The 17,341-nt window shown below is 41.9% G+C and overlaps 2 protein-coding genes across 4 annotated transcripts in view; both read left to right on the top strand.

Moving 5' to 3' along the window:
- The window catches only part of znf214 (zinc finger protein 214), a 210,501-nt gene that overhangs the window by 65,360 nt on the left and 127,800 nt on the right, over nucleotides 1-17,341 (top strand).
- LOC108719513 (oocyte zinc finger protein XlCOF6-like) lies at nucleotides 746-9,805 on the top strand. 3 transcript variants are annotated; one of them, XM_041566850.1, is made up of 4 exons: nucleotides 746-899; nucleotides 1,998-2,114; nucleotides 2,585-2,909; nucleotides 7,039-9,805. In XM_041566850.1, exon 4 carries the CDS (start codon nucleotides 7,047-7,049, stop codon nucleotides 9,219-9,221), a length of 2,175 nt encoding a protein of 724 aa, XP_041422784.1. In that variant the 5' UTR covers nucleotides 746-899; nucleotides 1,998-2,114; nucleotides 2,585-2,909; nucleotides 7,039-7,046; the 3' UTR covers nucleotides 9,222-9,805. The 3 variants fall into 3 exon arrangements, with proteins under 3 accessions (XP_041422784.1, XP_041422782.1, XP_041422783.1); XM_041566848.1 differs by lacking the exon at nucleotides 2,585-2,909; XM_041566849.1 differs by lacking the exons at nucleotides 1,998-2,114; nucleotides 2,585-2,909.

Raw genomic sequence — 17,341 nt, 5'->3', positions numbered from 1 at the left:
CCCAGACCTGATAGAGGGAAAGGCTGAACCTTCCTGTAACTACTTCCTGTTTCCTGTGTCCCTGGGCTGCTGGGTAATTGAGTTTCCCTCCTCCTCCTCCTGTACTGTCTGTGGGACTGATAGAGAGGGGAGACTGGGGGTTAATCCTGCTGCAGGGACTGATAGAGAGGGGAGACTGGGGGTTAATCCTGCTGCAGGGACTGATAGAGAGGGGAGACTGGGGGTTAATCCTGCTGCAGGGACTGATAGAGAGGGGAGACTGGGGGTTAATCCTGCTGCAGGGACTGATAGAGAGGGGAGACTGGGGGTTAATCCTGCTGCAGGGACTGATAGAGAGGGGAGACTGGGGGTTAATCCTGCTGCAGGGACTGATAGAGAGAGGAGACTGGGGGTTAAGAAGGGGACTGACTAGAGGAGGGGAGGATGGGGTCCTGCTGCAGGGATTGATAGAGAGGGGAGACTGGGGGTTAATCCTGCTGCAGGGACTGATAGAGAGGGGAGACTGGGGGTTAATCCTGCTGCAGGGACTGATAGAGAGGAGAGACTGGGGGTTAATCCTGCTGCAGGGACTGATAGAGAGGGGAGACTGGGGGTTAATCCTGCTGCAGGGACTGATAGAGAGGGGAGACTGGGGGTTAATCCTGCTGCAGGGACTGATAGAGAGGGGAGACTGTGGGACTGGGGGATAAACTGGTCCCAGTACAACATGTATTTATTGTAGTGATATGAGAGGGGGGATCCCCACAGGCAGCTTTATATGGTGGGTTTGTGTTCCTTGCTGTCAGGTTCTCCAGAGATGGAAACAAGGAGGTTAGAGGGGAAATGGGAGAATGAAGAGCCGGACACTGAGGATCCTCTGGACACAATAAAGAGGGAAATGGATCCCGTTCCTGGGGCCGGTGAGTAACGTTATAAGATAATATAGAAGGAATTATATTGTTATATTGATTTTCTAAGTGTGAACAGTAAGGAGAACATATAACATCAAAAGAAATTATACACCTTTAAACACAAGGACCAGTGAAGATCTATGAGGAGCTACAATAAAAGTAACACACAAACATAGAGTGTAGTGCTACACAATCAATCTCACCGCTTTTTGAAGCGTCGGGTGCCAGCTGCGACTCTGTCTGCCCAGGTCCAGTACAAATTCCAATACAAATTCCAGCAGCACTCCGGTAAGGTGAAAAAAATTTATTTGTGCAAATGAAGCAACGTTTCGGGCATAACCAGCCCTTTATCAAGCTTGATAAAGGGCTGGTTATGCCCGAAACGTTGCTTCATTTGCACAAATAAATTTTTTTCACCTTACCGGAGTGCTGCTGGAATTTGTATTACAATAAAAGTAACAGTTCTCTTTATCCCATGTTTAAATCTGGTGCTGAACAATCTTTATCAGGGACTATGTGATGAGTGTGGGGCTAGAAGGGTGGACAGTCCAGGGGATCACTATTACCTGAATATTTCTTCTCATCTAACACAAGCACTTCCATACTCCCAGCTTTACTCACCCCTGTCTCTTCCTTACTCCCAGCTTTACTCACCCCTGTCTCTTCCTTACTCCCAGCTTTACTCACCCCTGTCTCTTCCTTACTCCCAGCTTTACTCACCCCTGTCTCTTCCTTACTCCCAGCTTTACTCATCCCTGGCTCTTCCTTACTTCCAGCTTTACTCACCCTTTCTCTTCCTTACTCCTAGATTTACTCACCCCTGTCTCTTCCTTACTCCCAGCTTTACTCACCCCTATCTCTTCCTTACTCCCAGTTTTACTCACTCCTGTCTCTCTTCCTTACTCCCAGCTTTACTCTCCCCTGTCTCTTCCTTACGTCCAGCTTTACTCACCCCTGTCTCTTCCTTACTCCCAGCTTTACTCACCCCTGTCTCTTCCTTACTCCCAGCTTTACTCACCCCTGTCTCTTTCTTACTCCCAGCTTTACTCACCCCTGTCTCTTCCTTACTCCCAGCTTTACTCACCCCTGTCTCTTCCTTACTCCCAGCTTTCCCATTGGCTGAATCAGAAATATTACAAATAAAAATAAAGGAAGAAGAACTGGACCCTGAAGAAGATCATGTGACCCCAATGGAAAGTTCAGCAGTACCAGTTAGTGATGGGGGTAAGTAGGCAATTACTACGTGTGTAACAATGATGCCCCTGCTCATGCCAGTGGGACTGTTCCCAGGACAATTAGTAGCACAACAATCTAATTCACAGGGGCCCATCAGTTTTGTAGACATTGGCTGTCCAGCTAAAGGTCTCGGCTCACATGTTTCCCACTAGGACCTTATTTTGTCCCATTAGTCTGCTCGGTGGCCATAGAATCACTTGTGTGATGTCACACAGAGCAAACACAATAATAATCTGCCCCACACTGGATTTATGGGTAAATCTCTAAGGTATGTAGCAGTGGGTGTGGGGTGTCTGTGTGCAGTACATTCCTACACTGGGAGTCTCACATGCTACAAGGTGGGTCTCATCCCAATAAGTGTGTGTTTGTGGGAGGGGTCTGACTGTGCTCTGTACTTTTAGCATAACCAGTTAACTGAGCTTTGTGTACTGCTGGCAATTTCAACTTCTTATTGATAGTCCCTTTCAGGTATGTTATGATCGGCTTTACTGCAATCATGATGCGATGGAGCTGAAACCTTTCTGCAAAGTATTCCTACTGCTGCTGCTGCAATGTCTGCTCTTGTCACTGTCGCTATGAACAACAATTTGCCAATAACATTTCCATATTGGTGGTTGTCTGTCAATAATCGCTCACCATTGTCGCCTTTCAGATATTCAACTTCCATAGGCGTTTCACTTCCTTCGCTTCCTCCATTCCACAACAGGTCATCAATTCTTCAATTTTATTTTTCTGATTAAGTAGGAAACTTCCATCCTCGTCTCTCTCAATTTCTATTCCAAGGTAATATGTGACATTTCCCAAATCCTTCTTTTCAAAGTTTGCCTTTAGTCTTTTTTTGTTTTTGTTTTTTTTTTGTAACTTTTATTTTTATTGACAGGTATTTCAAAGATACAAACTTACAGAAATAATAAAATATATACAAAAAGAAATACAGAAGGAAAAGAAAAAAAAGAAAAAGATCAAACATAAAACAGAAAGAAAGAAAAGCGGAAACTCCCACATTGTCTATAAATAGGATAGGAATGAATACAACAGGCTCCACATAATTCTAATCAATTCCGCTTGCTTATTACACAGTATAATTGCATTTACATATTGTCCGGTAACTACTTTCGGACCAAAGAAATACATAGAAATAACTTCCTCCGTGTTGTCAGGCTTAATGTAAAGCTCGGCTAATTGAAGTTCCCGTCTGAGGCATAACTTGACATTGCGAGGCCTTTCCCTCAGTTACGGGAATGTTATGTGAAGTCTCTTAACTCCCAGATAGACCAAGTATTTAGATGTCGGAGGGTGGTGTTTTATAAATAGACTATATTTGCTTTGAAGACTCTGTTGCCATTCACTCTATTAATTATTTCCTGGATGTTTGGACAATTGAGGGTCTTCCACTTGGCCGCTACTGCTATCTGTGCAGCAGTCAGAATACGATTAGCCAATTTTTGGCCTGCGTGTGGTATACCAGTAAATAGAGTTGCCACCCTGCAGGTATTTTACCGGCCCAGCCGGTAAAACACCTGCCAAGGCTGGGGCCGGTATTACAAATTTATAATACCGGTGTATTTGTAATACCCTTTAAAAAAAGCCCCCAATTCGCACAGAACTTACCTTTTTTCCAGCGTTGTGGACATCTCTGCGATGTTGCTCCGCCCCTTTTGTGGCACACCACGTAGCTCCGCCTCCTTTTGTGTCACGGACCGCCCCCTTTTGGTGCCCGCCCCCCACTGCCGGTAATATTTTTTAGTAAGGGTGGCAACCCTACCAGTAAATGGTCTGCCCATGACAAAGGTAGACATTTCTAGAGGGACTTGGGATATTAGAACCTGATCTAATACTTTCTTGACTTCCAGCCACATTGGTTGAACAGTTGGGCAGTCCCAGAACTCAGTCTCCCACATGTTCTCTAGCAAAGTGGTGAATGGTCAGAGAATAGCATTTGTAACCTATCAGGGGAGTAGTAGCAGAACATCAATATCTTATAAATATGCTTTTTCTGTCTCACACAGTTAACCATTCGCCGAGCATTTTTCCAAATTGCTGACCAGTCTGCCATAGATGGATTCTCTTAAGCCTTGTTCCTTTAGATATGCTTTAGCTTCAATGCTTGTGTGGTCCCCTCCATTGTCAGATCTTAAGGTGGCCATACACGGATAGATCCGCTCGTTTGGCGATGTCGCCAAACGAGCGGATCTCCCTCCGATATGCCCACCTTGAGGTGGGCAATATCGGGCTGATCCGATCGTGGGCCCTAGGGCCCAACGATCGGATCCTAGCGTTCGCCAAACGGGCGGTCGGATCGCGGGACCGCATCAACGGACAGATGCGGCCGCGATCCGACGGGATTTTTAACCCCATCCGATCGAGATCTGGCCGACTTTCGGCCAGATCTCGATCGGGGAAGCCCGTCGGGGGCCCCCATACACGGGCCAATAAGCTGCCGACTTGGTCTGTCGGCAGCTTTTATCGGCCCGTGTATGGCCACCTTAAGTGTCACAGGATTGCGCTGGAATTTATTTGTGGATTCTGCTATATACTCCTTGGGTTCATCCAGTGTTTCACTATTGCGCTTCATTCGATATACTGCAGACTTATCTGGAGTGATCATCTATGAGAGTCACAAAATACTTGTTTCCAGCTGGGGTCTATGTTCTCATTAGTCCACAGTCCAATTTCCAAAGACCCACCAGCCCACCCAGGCCTCTCAAAACACAGTTGGTCCGGTGCTCAGTTGAAAGGGATCGGCAGCCCTTGATTAACTCTCTTAGAAAAGAAAAGCAAATCTTTCACAAAGGATTCGGCCGAATCCCAAATAGTGGATTTGTTGCATCCCTACTTGTTTTCTTCACATTTGAGCTCATACAGGAGTTCCCTCAGCAATAATTTCTGAATTGTGAATAATTTGCCTTTAAAATGAACAGAGCACCCTGCATTTGTCCAACGTTTCACTGATAGGAGGCCCCCCTCTAATTCTGGAACATCCAGTAAATCCTTCACAAGTGTTTTATGGTTTTGTCCTGTGCTTGTGACACAGTTCACGTAGCCTTGACCAATTCCTTTCATAGAGATGCTGCCCCCATTTGCAAGGAACACTTTCTCGTATCACCGTCTATTTGATCAAAGAGATGCTAATCACTTGTCATGTGAGGCTCCTGAGTCAATACACCAGTTTGATGAGCAGTTTATCTGAGTAAGACTGAAACATCCCCTCCACTGTGTAACTAGACCAGGGGTCAGCAACCTTTACTATCAAAAGAGCCATTTTGCCCCCTCTTCCACTAAAGAACAATAGTCTGGAGCCACAAAACATAACAGCTTATAAACCTTTAAAAGTTTTAACCTTTTTTTAATTGTACCCGTTACAACAACAGAATACAACAAACAGAAGTGCAGTGAGTATGTGTAGGGCTACTTTGAAATAAATTAAACACTGAATAGCCCTATTAAATGCTAGTGTTTAAATCTGTTTACTGTGACTTCTGAAGCTCCTGTAACAACTGTACCTGGTGGTCTAGCGGGAGGGGGTCTGCAGGGACGGCCGCCACGCTGCTCCTCTGGGCCGCAAAAAGGGGAATGGTTAGGGGGCGTGTGGCGGATTCCTTCCTGATTTATTTGCGCATGCGCGCTGGTGTGTGACGTCAGTGCGCAGTGGCGTGAAATTTAAAAGTATATAAAGGCACAGTTTGGATTTTCACATTGCCCGTTATAGGAGTTTGTTCCTGGGTCTATCTGAGCTTTTGCTAATCTGTTTTGAACCTGTTTGTTTCCTGTTGTGACCCCCTACCCCTTTTGACCTAAAGACTCTAGTGTAGCTAACAGTCGTGCCCCTCTATTTATGCAGAACCTCTAGACTTGCACCTCTCGTTTAAGTCCTGGTGGCATCCAAGTAGCTGAGGGCTCCTCCCGAGGCCAAAGGCGGTCACACTACAGGTGAACGAGCCGAGACCAGGGTGCTTGCCATTTGTTCTGGTGTTGGGTGCCGACCGTGACACCTCAATGCTGATCTTCCCTCTCTTGTCTTGAGTGTGTGACCGCGGTAAGGACCATAATGAATCATCTTGTTGCGGCTCGGTCTTGCCTGTCACTCCTGGGACATCTATACAGTCCTCACACCTGCTGACCCGCTTCCTGAGCGACCGCGATAAGCTAACCGTTAGCTTACCGCGGCCGCACACTCAAGAAGCCGCCAGCAGGTGTGAGAACTGTATAGACAATGTGACAGGCAAAGCCGCAAGACTGAGCCACAGCAAACAGGATAAAGAGCCGCATGTTCCCTACCCCTGATCTATACTAGCTGAAGTTTTATGTGCAACATCCTTTGCAATTTCTTTTGCTGTCTTTGCCCTGCAAGTTTTTGTTCATTTCTCCATATACAACAGTCTTTCTTTAAATGGCCTGGCTTTTTACAGTGAAAACACACTCTGCTCTGTGCATCTCCTTCTTTCACAGCTCTGTTTTCATTTCTGCGATTATATTCATCAATTAACTTGCCTTTGACACGTTCTAGAGTTACTTCTGACTCTGGTCTGACTTCAATAGCATTTATCAGAGGGCTATAAGGTTCAGGAAGGCTGTATAGAAGGAGAGCTGCTAAATGGCTTCATTTCCTCTCCAATTCCTCTGAGCTGTTCTATTGGATGTAACTGTCAGTGAATATCTGACACCCAACTGCCGCATGAAGAGAGAATAAAGAGAAACAGATGCTGAGAGAGGGATAGTGAAGATAAACTTGATTATTTCAGAAACGATGCAGAATATTTAATTGATTGTGTTTACAAAGTTTCTTATTTCAGTATGATGAAGCTTCTATTAAATGTCACTTTCTTGATAGTTCCCCTTTAATGTTTGTTATACCAGTTCCTTACAGATGATCTATATTCCCCTTCAGTTCTCTCCTGTTTGTTGTTATTAGGTGGGACCATGAAGGCTGAGCACAGTTCTGAACTGCCCAAACCAGAGACTGACTGGGAGTCCGGCACAAGATCTGGCGATTGCTTGACAAGACTCGATGGTTTTATCTGCTATAAATGTGGTGAAACCTTCACTGTGAATAGTCATCTTCTCAGCCACCTCTGTGGGAAACACGAGAGAATCCACTCCAGAGAGAAACTATACAGCTGTACAGATTGTGGGGAAAAATTTTCTTTATTCCCTAGTTTGGTTACACACAAGAGAATCCACGCAGGGGAGAAACCTTTCACCTGTACAGAATGTGGGAAAACGTTTAATAAAAAGCAATACCTTCTCAGCCACCGGAGAATTCACACAAAAGTAAAACCATTTGCCTGTAGAGAATGTGGGAAAAGCTTCACTACAGAGACAGAACTCCAATCTCACCAAATGATTTACATGGAAAGGGACCCATTCACCTGTACAGAATGTGAGAGAACCTTCACTACAGAGAGAAATCTAAAAATTCATCAAATCGTTCACAGGGGGAAGAGCCCATTCACCTGTAGAGAATGTGGGAAAAGCTTTACTGCAAAATCAATCCTTCATGTGCATGAAAGAACTCACACCGGAGAGAAACCATTCACCTGTAAACAATGTGGGAAATGTTTTACTAGAAAGTCACAACTTTGCAGACACGAGAATATTCACACAGGGGAGAATCTTTTCACCTGTAAACAATGTGGGAAAAGTTTTACTGAAAATTGTGCCCTTCTCAAACATGAAATAGTTCACTCTAGGAAGAAACCATTCACCTGTACAGAATGTGGCAAAGGTTTTTCTGCAAAATCCACATTTTACGTACACAAAAGAAATCACGCTAGAAAGAAACCATTCACCTGTACAGAATGTGGGAAACAATTTATTTCAAAATTTTACCTCCATGTACACAAAAGAACTCATACTGGTGAGAAACCATTCATCTGTACAGAATGTGGTAAAGGATTTATTTCAAAACAGTACCTTCATGTACACACAAGAGTTCACGCTGGAGAGAAACCATTAACCTGTATAGAATGTGGGAAAGGATTTATTTCAAAATATTACCTTCAGGTACACAAAAGAATTCATGCTGGTGAGAAACCATTCACCTGTACAGAATGTGGGATAGGATTTATTTCAAAATATTACCTTGATGTACACAAAAGAATTCACACTGGGGAGAAACCGTTCAGCTGTACAGAATGTGGGAAAGGATTTGTTTCAAAGCATTACCTTCATGTACATAAAAGAATTCACACTGGCGAGAAGCCATTCACCTGTACAGAATGTGGGAAATCTTTTTCTGAAAGGGGCAACCTTAAATGTCACCACAAAACTCACACTGGAGAGAAACCGTTCACCTGTATGGAATGTGGGAAATGTTTTACTGTAAAGAGTGCCCTTAACCACCACTACAAAGCTCACATTACAGAGAAAGCAGTCCGTTGTACAGAATGCGGTAAAGAGTTTACTTCAAAGTATTACCTGAATGTACACAAAAGACTTCACACTGGAGAGAAACCATTCACCTGTACAGAATGTGGGAAATGTTTTTCTGATAAGAGTACACTTAAATATCACCACAAAACTCACACTGGAGAGAAACCGTTCACCTGTACAGAATGCGGGAAGAGTTTTACTGATAAAAGTATACTTCGAAAGCACCAAAGAACTCACACTGGTGAGAAACCATTCACCTGTACCGAATGTGGGAAATCTTATTCTGCAATGAGCACTCTTAAATGCCACCGCAGAACTCACACTGGAGAGAAACCATTCACCTGTACCGAATGTGGGAAGAGTTTTACAGAAAAAAGTATACTTCGAAAGCACCACAAAACTCACACTGGAGAGAAACCATTCACCTGTACAGATTGTGGGAAATCTTATTCTGCAATGAGCACCCTTAAATGCCACCGCAGAATTCACACTGGAGAGAAACCATTCACCTGTACAGAATGTGGGAAATGTTTTTCTGATAAGAGCGCACTTAAATACCACCACAAAACGCATACGGGAGAGAAACCATTCACCTGTACTAAATGTGGGAAGAGTTTTACTGAAAAAAGTATACTTCGAAGGCACCACAAAACTCACACTAGAGAGGAACCATTCACTTGTACAAGGTTTCCTTTTAAAACAACTCATACAATAGATGCTTGAGAGGAACCTTTCATGGGTCACTGATGTGGTAAATGAAAAAGTGCTAGAACATCACTGCTAGAAGATGTCGATTTGTTAAATAAAGCTTAACGCTACTGACATTTTGATGGGCAAACATGACCCCAACTCTTTACACTTAGCAGAAATATTCAGCCAGATACAATGCAGTAGCTTCTCTCAAAGCCAAGGAAATGTTCCTGAGACTCGGCCTATGTCCCTGCCGTCCCATTGTTTCAGATTAATGGGCTGATCATAAAAGGATTGTGCAGCTGTTGAGGAGGACGAGGGTTATAATCCCTTGGGGTGTCCCATGAGCCACCAGTTTAGTAGGTTTTATAAATGGCATTAATTTGTTTGTTGTAGAGTAAAGAGTTGAGTGAAACCTTGAGGATAAGATGATCAGAGGAAGGAGTCACTCTGTGTAATTGAGATTAAAACCAAATGGCAGTGGTTCCCTAATGGGTTGAGGAGAGTAGGGCGGTTTGGACTTCATTCCTCGAGTGCCTTTACTTTCCCTAATAAACTTTATCCATTAACCTTAACACCACAAAAGAATAAACCAAATAAAGGACCATGGAAACTCACCCTGCAGTTGGTCTGCTTTTTATTTCTATCATTTGCCGAATAGACAGGTAAAGGGAGTGGGAGAATCAGAGGCTGGAGATTATTGGTTGGAGAGGAGATCTATCTCACCAGGTTCACATGTTGAAGTGAGTAATAGTATAGAGAGTGTAAAGGTCTGGGCTATTAAACCAATATTTCTGGAATTGATTGTAGGACCATATCTTGTGCACAAAGGTTCCTAGAGATCGAGTACATCTATGGCACTTATCTGGGATTGCCAGAGTCATTTTATGGAGTCTGTTGGTATCACCCTGAGCCATAACATTACTAATATATTTCATTTGGTCTTAGCCTTCTCTGGAGGGGGTTATTATGGTTCAGGGTCAGGGAGCTTTCGGTCAAAAGTCGTTTATCTGTACCAAGGAGCCGTTTTGTACAGTGGCTGAGGAGAATTCTTTCAGGGCCCATGAATGGAGTTTCTAAAACTACCAATAATATGAAGTATTTAGAGGGAGACCCTGAGGAATGTGGTCAATTGATGTCAATAAATGGATCGCATCTATAGGAAATATCACAGGCTGGTGTCAGATCATTTTCATTGACAATATTGTGTGTGTGTTGGTTTATAAGAGAAGGAGGGGATGACAGAAAGAGATGCTAATTGCACTGTAGTAATTATGTGTATTAATTACTAATCAGCCTTATATTGTGACATTTCTATTCTATGTGTACTGTATATTGTGAGTGGCTCCCTAAGCTCAGTAAGTGACAGCAGCACAGAGCATGTGAATCAGTGAATCAGCAGAAAAGAAGATGGGGAGCTACTGGGGCATCTTTGGAGACACAGATCTTTACTGCTAAAGGGCTGTGGTTGCCTTGGGCTGGTACAGAAGCACAAAACATCATGTACAACATTTCTACCTACTTCTTTAGTTAAGCTTTAGTTCTCCTTTAAAAAGTACAATGGACTGGGGTAATTTTATTTGGGGCAGATAGCTGCCATATTCCCCGTTTCCCAGGCATCCCCTGTACCATAGACAGATTTAGGGGCAGATTTAGGGTCAAATAGTGTAAATTCAAAAAATCTGAATTCAAAAATTTGAATGTAAATTAGAATATGAGATGTATCATAGAAACAGTTCTAATTCGAATATTTGCCACTTAAAACCTGCCGAGTTCATGTACAAGTCAACGTCAGGGGTCCGTTGAGCCATTTGGAGAAGTTAATAGCCTTCCTGACATTCAAGTTTTTTTCGGGAGAAAAATATGTTTTGCATGAATTGAATACGATTCAAATTTAGGGTCAGAACCATTCAATCGCATATGAGACATTCCATTTTTTTCTTAAATAACCTCCCTGTCGAATTGTGAGTATATTCTAATTAAAAAAAATTCACATGAATTCCAAATTCGACCTTCGATGAATGGGCCTCTAGGTGTATGCGCAGTAAAGATCTTTTCCCAAGGATTATGCGCTGCACCAGAGCAAATCAATCAATAAAAATGTAAATAAACTACAAACTGGGTGAGAAATCGTAGACATAGAGGCATATATATATATATATATATATATAATTGCTCAAACTAAAAAGTGTTAATAACCCAACATAGTGCAATAAAGTGCAGATGACAAACAATGTTAATATAGTGAAAATCGGCATTGTAAATATTCTGATTAACGTCATGTAGAGATGAATGAGCAACAGCAAGAAACACACTGTGTAAATACTCTGAGTATCTGTGACAATGAGACGCTGCTTGGAATACGTGGAATAATAAACTGCACAGGACGAACACTGGGTTAATATCCCGACTGAACTCACAAAAAGAGAAAGCAAAGTCTTGTGAGTTTGGACAGATCAGAGACAGACCTGTTTGTGGCATTTCATCTGATAAACACGAGAGAGAAATGGACCGGGATAAAGCGCTTCAGTTATATGTGGCATCCGGAACTACAGAAGTGCAGTTAATTTATGCAGCGAGATACCAAATTGTTTTGCGACACTGCGGAGACGTAAGAAAGTGGCTGCTGTCGAGGGTGAGGCTACGGAGCAGCACTTCAGTTTATTTGTTAGTGTGGTGGAATTGCAGAGAGGAATGGAAAGTTACATTGAAAATATCTGTAAGGCTACTGTAAATTGAGCGGCACCCCAATATTTGCTCCAGGTGAGACCTATAATTCTCAAGGGGATGAGCCCTCACAACGGTGTGGAGGAAGTAAATTCAAAAAATCCCCCTATTTGAATGTAAATTAGAATATGAGATGTATCACAGAAACGGTTCTAATTCGAATATTTGCCACTTAAAACCTGCCGAGTTCATGTACAAGTCAATGTCAGGGGTCCGTTGAGCCATTTGGAGATGTTAATAGCCTTCCTGACATTGTGCCTGCACTTTAGGAGAGAAATGCTTTTTGGCAGGCTGCTGTTTCTCCTTCTCAATGTAACTGAATGTGTCTCAGTGGGACCTGGATTTTACTATTGAGTGCTGTTCTTAGATCTTGTGTTAGGGGGCTGCTATCTGGTTACCTTCCCATTGTTCTTTTGTTTGGCTGCTGGGGGGAAAAGGGAGGGGGTGATATCACTCCAACTTGCAGTACAGCCGTAAAGAGTGATTGAAGTTTATCAGAGCACAAGTCACATGACTTGGGGCAGCTGGGAAATTGTCAATATGTCTAGCCCCATGTCAGATTTCAAAATTGAATATAAAAAAATCTGTTTGCTCTTTTGAGAAACGGATTTCAGTGCAGAATTCTGCTGGAGCGGCTCTATTAACTGATTCATTTTGAAAAAAATATTTTCTTCCCATGACAATATCCCTTTAATAACATATAAACACCTCTCAGAAACATCATCTAGCACTAGGAGAGGTGAGTAGTTTGCAGGCAAATGTACTGCTATTCCAGGAAGCTAATGTTCCATAATATAACTCACCTGTATTGTATTAGGGGAATTCTCCTCACAGTTCCTATGCCTGTGCACCCACTAAACTGTTGAATGTTATAAAACTGCTTTAGTCCTTCCACCGGACCCCTTGGTAATTTTGCTCAACCAGGTTCAGGACCTCACCTAAAAGCTGAAAGAACTTTGATCATATTGAGTCTGTCTGCTAAACAAACAATAGCAATACACTGGAAGTCTGCTGCTGGTCCCAAGCAACCTGGGAGGCAATGGGGCAAATTCACTAACGCGCGAAGCGCCGAACGCTAGCGTTAATTCGCTAGCGTTTGGCATTTTCGCTACTGCACAAATTCACTAAAGAACGCTGGCGTAGTTTCGCTAGTGTTACTTCGCAACCTTACGCCAGGCGAATCTTCGCTAGCGACGAAACTACGCAAATTCACTAACTTGCGCAGTGTACTGAACGCTACCTTTTACGCCAGACTTCCTTCGCCACCTCAGACCTGGCGAAGCGCAATAGACTAGATAGGGATTGTTTCAAAAAAAGTCAATTTTTTTTCTAAGTCCCAAAAAACGCTGGCGTGTTTTCTACATGATGGCTGATAGGCTGAAAAAGATCGAAAATTTTTTGGGGCTCCCCTTCCTCCCCCCTACATTTCCTGACTCATGGCAACTTACCTAGACAGTGGGCACATGTGTAGGGCAAAATAAAAATTTTATTGGCTGATTTGAAGGTTTTCTAGGCATTTGTAGTGCAGATACGTGTTCCTCCATTGAAATTTGAATTTCGTGCCGTATGCAAATTAGCCTTCGCTAGCGCAACTTCACTTTATATAGCGAAACAACGCTAGCGCAACTTCGCAACCTTACGCTACCCCTGAGCGCAACTTCGGATTTTAGTGAATTTGTGGAGCCCTGGCGAAAATTCGCCTGGCGAAGTGCGGCGAAGAGCGGCGAAGTTGCGCCTGGCGCAACTTTGCATCTTAGTGAATTTGCCCCAATGATTGATAAAGCCACCCCCCTCTATAAGCTCACAGGTTGTCCACAGAAGTTTGAAATATATGTAAGAAAGTGATTGAGTTGTGTGTATGAAAAAGTGTATTGTATGTAGTAAAGTGAATGTGAGTGCTGTAAAAATGTAAGTGATTGAAAGTGTTAAATGTAAAGATCCATTTGTCAATTCATCAGCTAAATGGACTTTCCTTTTTGGAAACTAGTGTAACATCTAAAGACCTTTTGAGATCCTTCCAAAATGTCAGGAAATATGTAACTTCTCAGGGTTGGAGAGATCAACATTATCGATTTACTCATCTTGGATATGGAATACTATTCCAGAACTCTATTGATTCTCTGAACGTTTCCTATTGTCCTGAGTGTAGAGAGCAAAATGTTGATTTTTTTCATTATATTTGGTCGTGCCCATTTATTAAACAGTTTTGGGAGTATGTTACCTGCTTTATTAAAAAGTCTATTAAGTCAGATATTGTATTAAGTCCACATTTTGCTTTATTGGGTCTGAAGGATTCCTTTTTGGAGGCAAATAAAATTTCATTAACAAATTTTATCAAGCGAAATATTTGACTATTGCTGGTTAGTCCTGGTAGCTTCCCGGAAATCTATTTTCTTATGTTGGATTAGAGATGATTCTCCACAGTTGAAAGATGTATTTTCATATTTGTACAATTTCTGTATCCAAGAGGTCATTAGATACAGAGTTGATGAATTATCTCAGAGGAATAGGATTGAACGTAGATGGTCTTTTTATATTGCAACTCTTAATGATGCTAAAAGAAAATTCATTCACAAACTTATGGGGAAAGATGATGAAAACTAGTTATTTTATTTAAAGACTGAGACCTTTCACAAAATGCATTGTTTTTCTTATCTAAATCTTCTTGACTGAGTCTTCAATTTTATTTTGTAAAGCTTGAGCTATATGGAAAGTACAGGTCTATTTATATTTATATATTTGTATTTGTTTTAACATTTTTTTGTTCCTATGTGTATGGTTGATATTGTACAAATTCTTTTTGAATTACATATACGTGTTTCTGCATAGCCATACGCTTGTGATTATCAAAAAGATATGTAAACTATTCATATTTTATTGTAAACTCAATAAAAAGAATTTGAAAAGAAAGTGTTAAATGTTTTGGAGAGTGTAATGTGTAACATTTACCACAAGGTGGCAGTGTTGTCATGCAAGTGAATGGTAAAGGTTTCATGTGGTGACCTGGGGAAAAGCACATGTACTACAGTGAGGACAGTACATGATAGGGAAATGTAAAAAGCACATGCACAGTGAATGTTAAGGGGATGGTTAATTAGGGATAGTATATAAAGGGGTGAAACACATTAATGGGTGGTCAGTGGATGCTTCTGAAGAAAAGTAGATAGTGATAGGGCTACAGTAAAAGTACTAGGTACTATAGATAGTGAGTGGACAACTAGAATGAGTAGCCAAGACCCCAACGAGGAGTAAGTGGCTTAGGAGCCAAGGCTTTGCCAGTGAGGGCTGGAGTGTTAGGGGGAACATGAACATCCTGAAGGAGGGGCAAGAGAAATCCTATGTGGAGTAGCCAGAGGGACATAGGACGTATGGTGGACTGGTAGGACCAGAAGGTGGACAATTCCTAAAAGGTCAGCGGTGCACTGCTGTGGTGTCAGCCCGACTGAAGTAGGAAGGTGGTAAGTCGCCTTGGAAAGGGGTGTTCCTGTGTCTCCAGTGATTTCGTGTGAGGGGTTTGTAAAAGGAAGTTATTGCTCTGCAAGAAAGGGAGTAAGTGACACCCATGGGACTGTGTTTGGATTGTACAAATGTTAATGGATATTGTGGAGTGTTTCCAATAAAAGTTCTTCATTTTGTGATTTTACATCGGTGTGGATATTCATCGTTCCAGTGAAGGTTGGTTGCCATGGTGACGGCGGGGCATTAACCCTTAACCCCCCTTACACCTTGGTGGATCTTGAACCCCTCTAAGAGGCAAATGCCAACATTCTCCTGGTTATAACCCCTACATAGAATGATACAGTAAGTACAGAATGATACAGTTAGTATAGAATGATACAGTAAGTACAGAATGATACAGTAAGTATAGAATGATACAGTAAGTACAGAATGATACAGTAAGTACAGAATGATACAGTAAGTATAGAATGATACAGTAAGTATAGAATGATACAGTAAGTACAGAATGATACAGTAAGTACAGAATGATACAGTAAGTATAGAATGATACAGTAAGTACAGAATGATACAGTAAGTATAGAATGATACAGTAAGTACAGAATGATACAGTAAGTACAGAATGATACAGTAAGTACAGAATGATACAGTAAGTACAGAATGATACAGTAAGTATAGAATGATACAGTAAGTAAGTATAGAATGATACAGTGAGTACAGAATGATACAGTGAGTACAGAATGATACGTGAGTACAGAATGATACAGTGAGTACAGAATGATACAGTGAGTACAGAATGATACAGTAAGTACAGAATGATACAGTAAGTACAGAATGATACAGTAAGTACAGAATGATACAGTAAGTACAGAATGATACAGTGAGTACAGAATGATACAGTGAGTACAGAATGATACAGTGAGTACAGAATTATACAGTAAGTACAGAGTGATACAGTAAGTACAGAGTGATACAGTAAGTACAGAATGATACAGTAAGTATAGAATGATACAGTAAACATACACTCTCAGAAGGTCAAGGGTGGATAGACAGCATCCATATGTAAGAAGGTGATCATTTACATTCAGTTCTTTATTATTTTAGTTGTGATTGAAATGTTAAGTTACAATATGTTGTACAGCAAACAAATGAAAATTTGCAAAAAAATGTAATAATATGTACACATTTATAATTAATAAAAGAATTGTTAAAAAACTGTTGAATGTTGTTCTCCAATGTCCTAAAGGGAACGTCTGCCATGTTCCCACCACTTCTGGGTTTGTGATGCGAGCGCTGAGTCTGACATCATCACACTCAGCACAAAATATTTAAAGGGCCCGCAACCAATGTAGGTCTATTTCCATAGTTCCTGAGTGTGCTTATATTGTCTGATCTTTGTCCTTGACCATTGCCTGTCCATGACCTTGCTGTTTAAAGGAAAACTATACCCCAAAATGAACACTTAAGCAACAGATAGTTCATATCATATTAAGTGGCATATTAAAGAATCTTACCAAACTGGAATATATATTTAAGTAGGTATTGCCCTTTTACATCTCTTGCCTTGAACCCCCATTTGGTGATGGTCTGTGTGCTGCCTCAGAGATCACCTGCCCCGAAAAACTGCAGCTCTAACTATAACAGGAAGAGATCACCTGACCAGAAATACTGCAGCTCTAACTGTAACAGGAAGAGATCACCTGACCAGAAATACTGCAGCTCTAACTGTAACAGGAAGAGATCGCCTGACCAGAAATACTGCAGCTCTAAATCTAACAGGAAGAGATCACCTGACCAGAAATACTGCAGCTCTAACTGTAACAGGAAGAGATCACCTGACCAGAAATACTGCAGCTCTAACTGTAACAGGAAGTGATCACCTGACCAGAAATACTGCAGCTCTAACTGTAACAGGAAGAAGTGTTGAAGCAAAAGACACAACTCTGTCTGTTAATTGGCTCATGTGACCT

The sequence above is a fragment of the Xenopus laevis genome, chromosome 6L, assembly GCF_017654675.1.
Source record: "Xenopus laevis strain J_2021 chromosome 6L, Xenopus_laevis_v10.1, whole genome shotgun sequence".
NCBI classification, from domain to species: Eukaryota; Metazoa; Chordata; class Amphibia; order Anura; family Pipidae; genus Xenopus; species Xenopus laevis.
The sequence above is the reverse complement of the archived record's forward strand: the minus strand, read 5'-3'. Positions and strand labels throughout refer to the sequence as shown.

Excerpts from the sequence above, each read along its gene's own strand:
- LOC108719513 (XM_041566848.1), top strand. The coding sequence starts at position 758 with ATGGTGGGTTTGTGTTCCTTGCTGTCAGGTTCTCCAGAGATGGAAACA. Across the intron at positions 900-1,997 it reads GGATCCCGTTCCTGGGGCCG|CTTTCCCATTGGCTGAATCA; the intron begins GTGAGTAACGTT and ends CCTTACTCCCAG. Across the intron at positions 2,115-7,038 it reads AGTACCAGTTAGTGATGGGG|GTGGGACCATGAAGGCTGAG; the intron begins GTAAGTAGGCAA and ends TGTTGTTATTAG.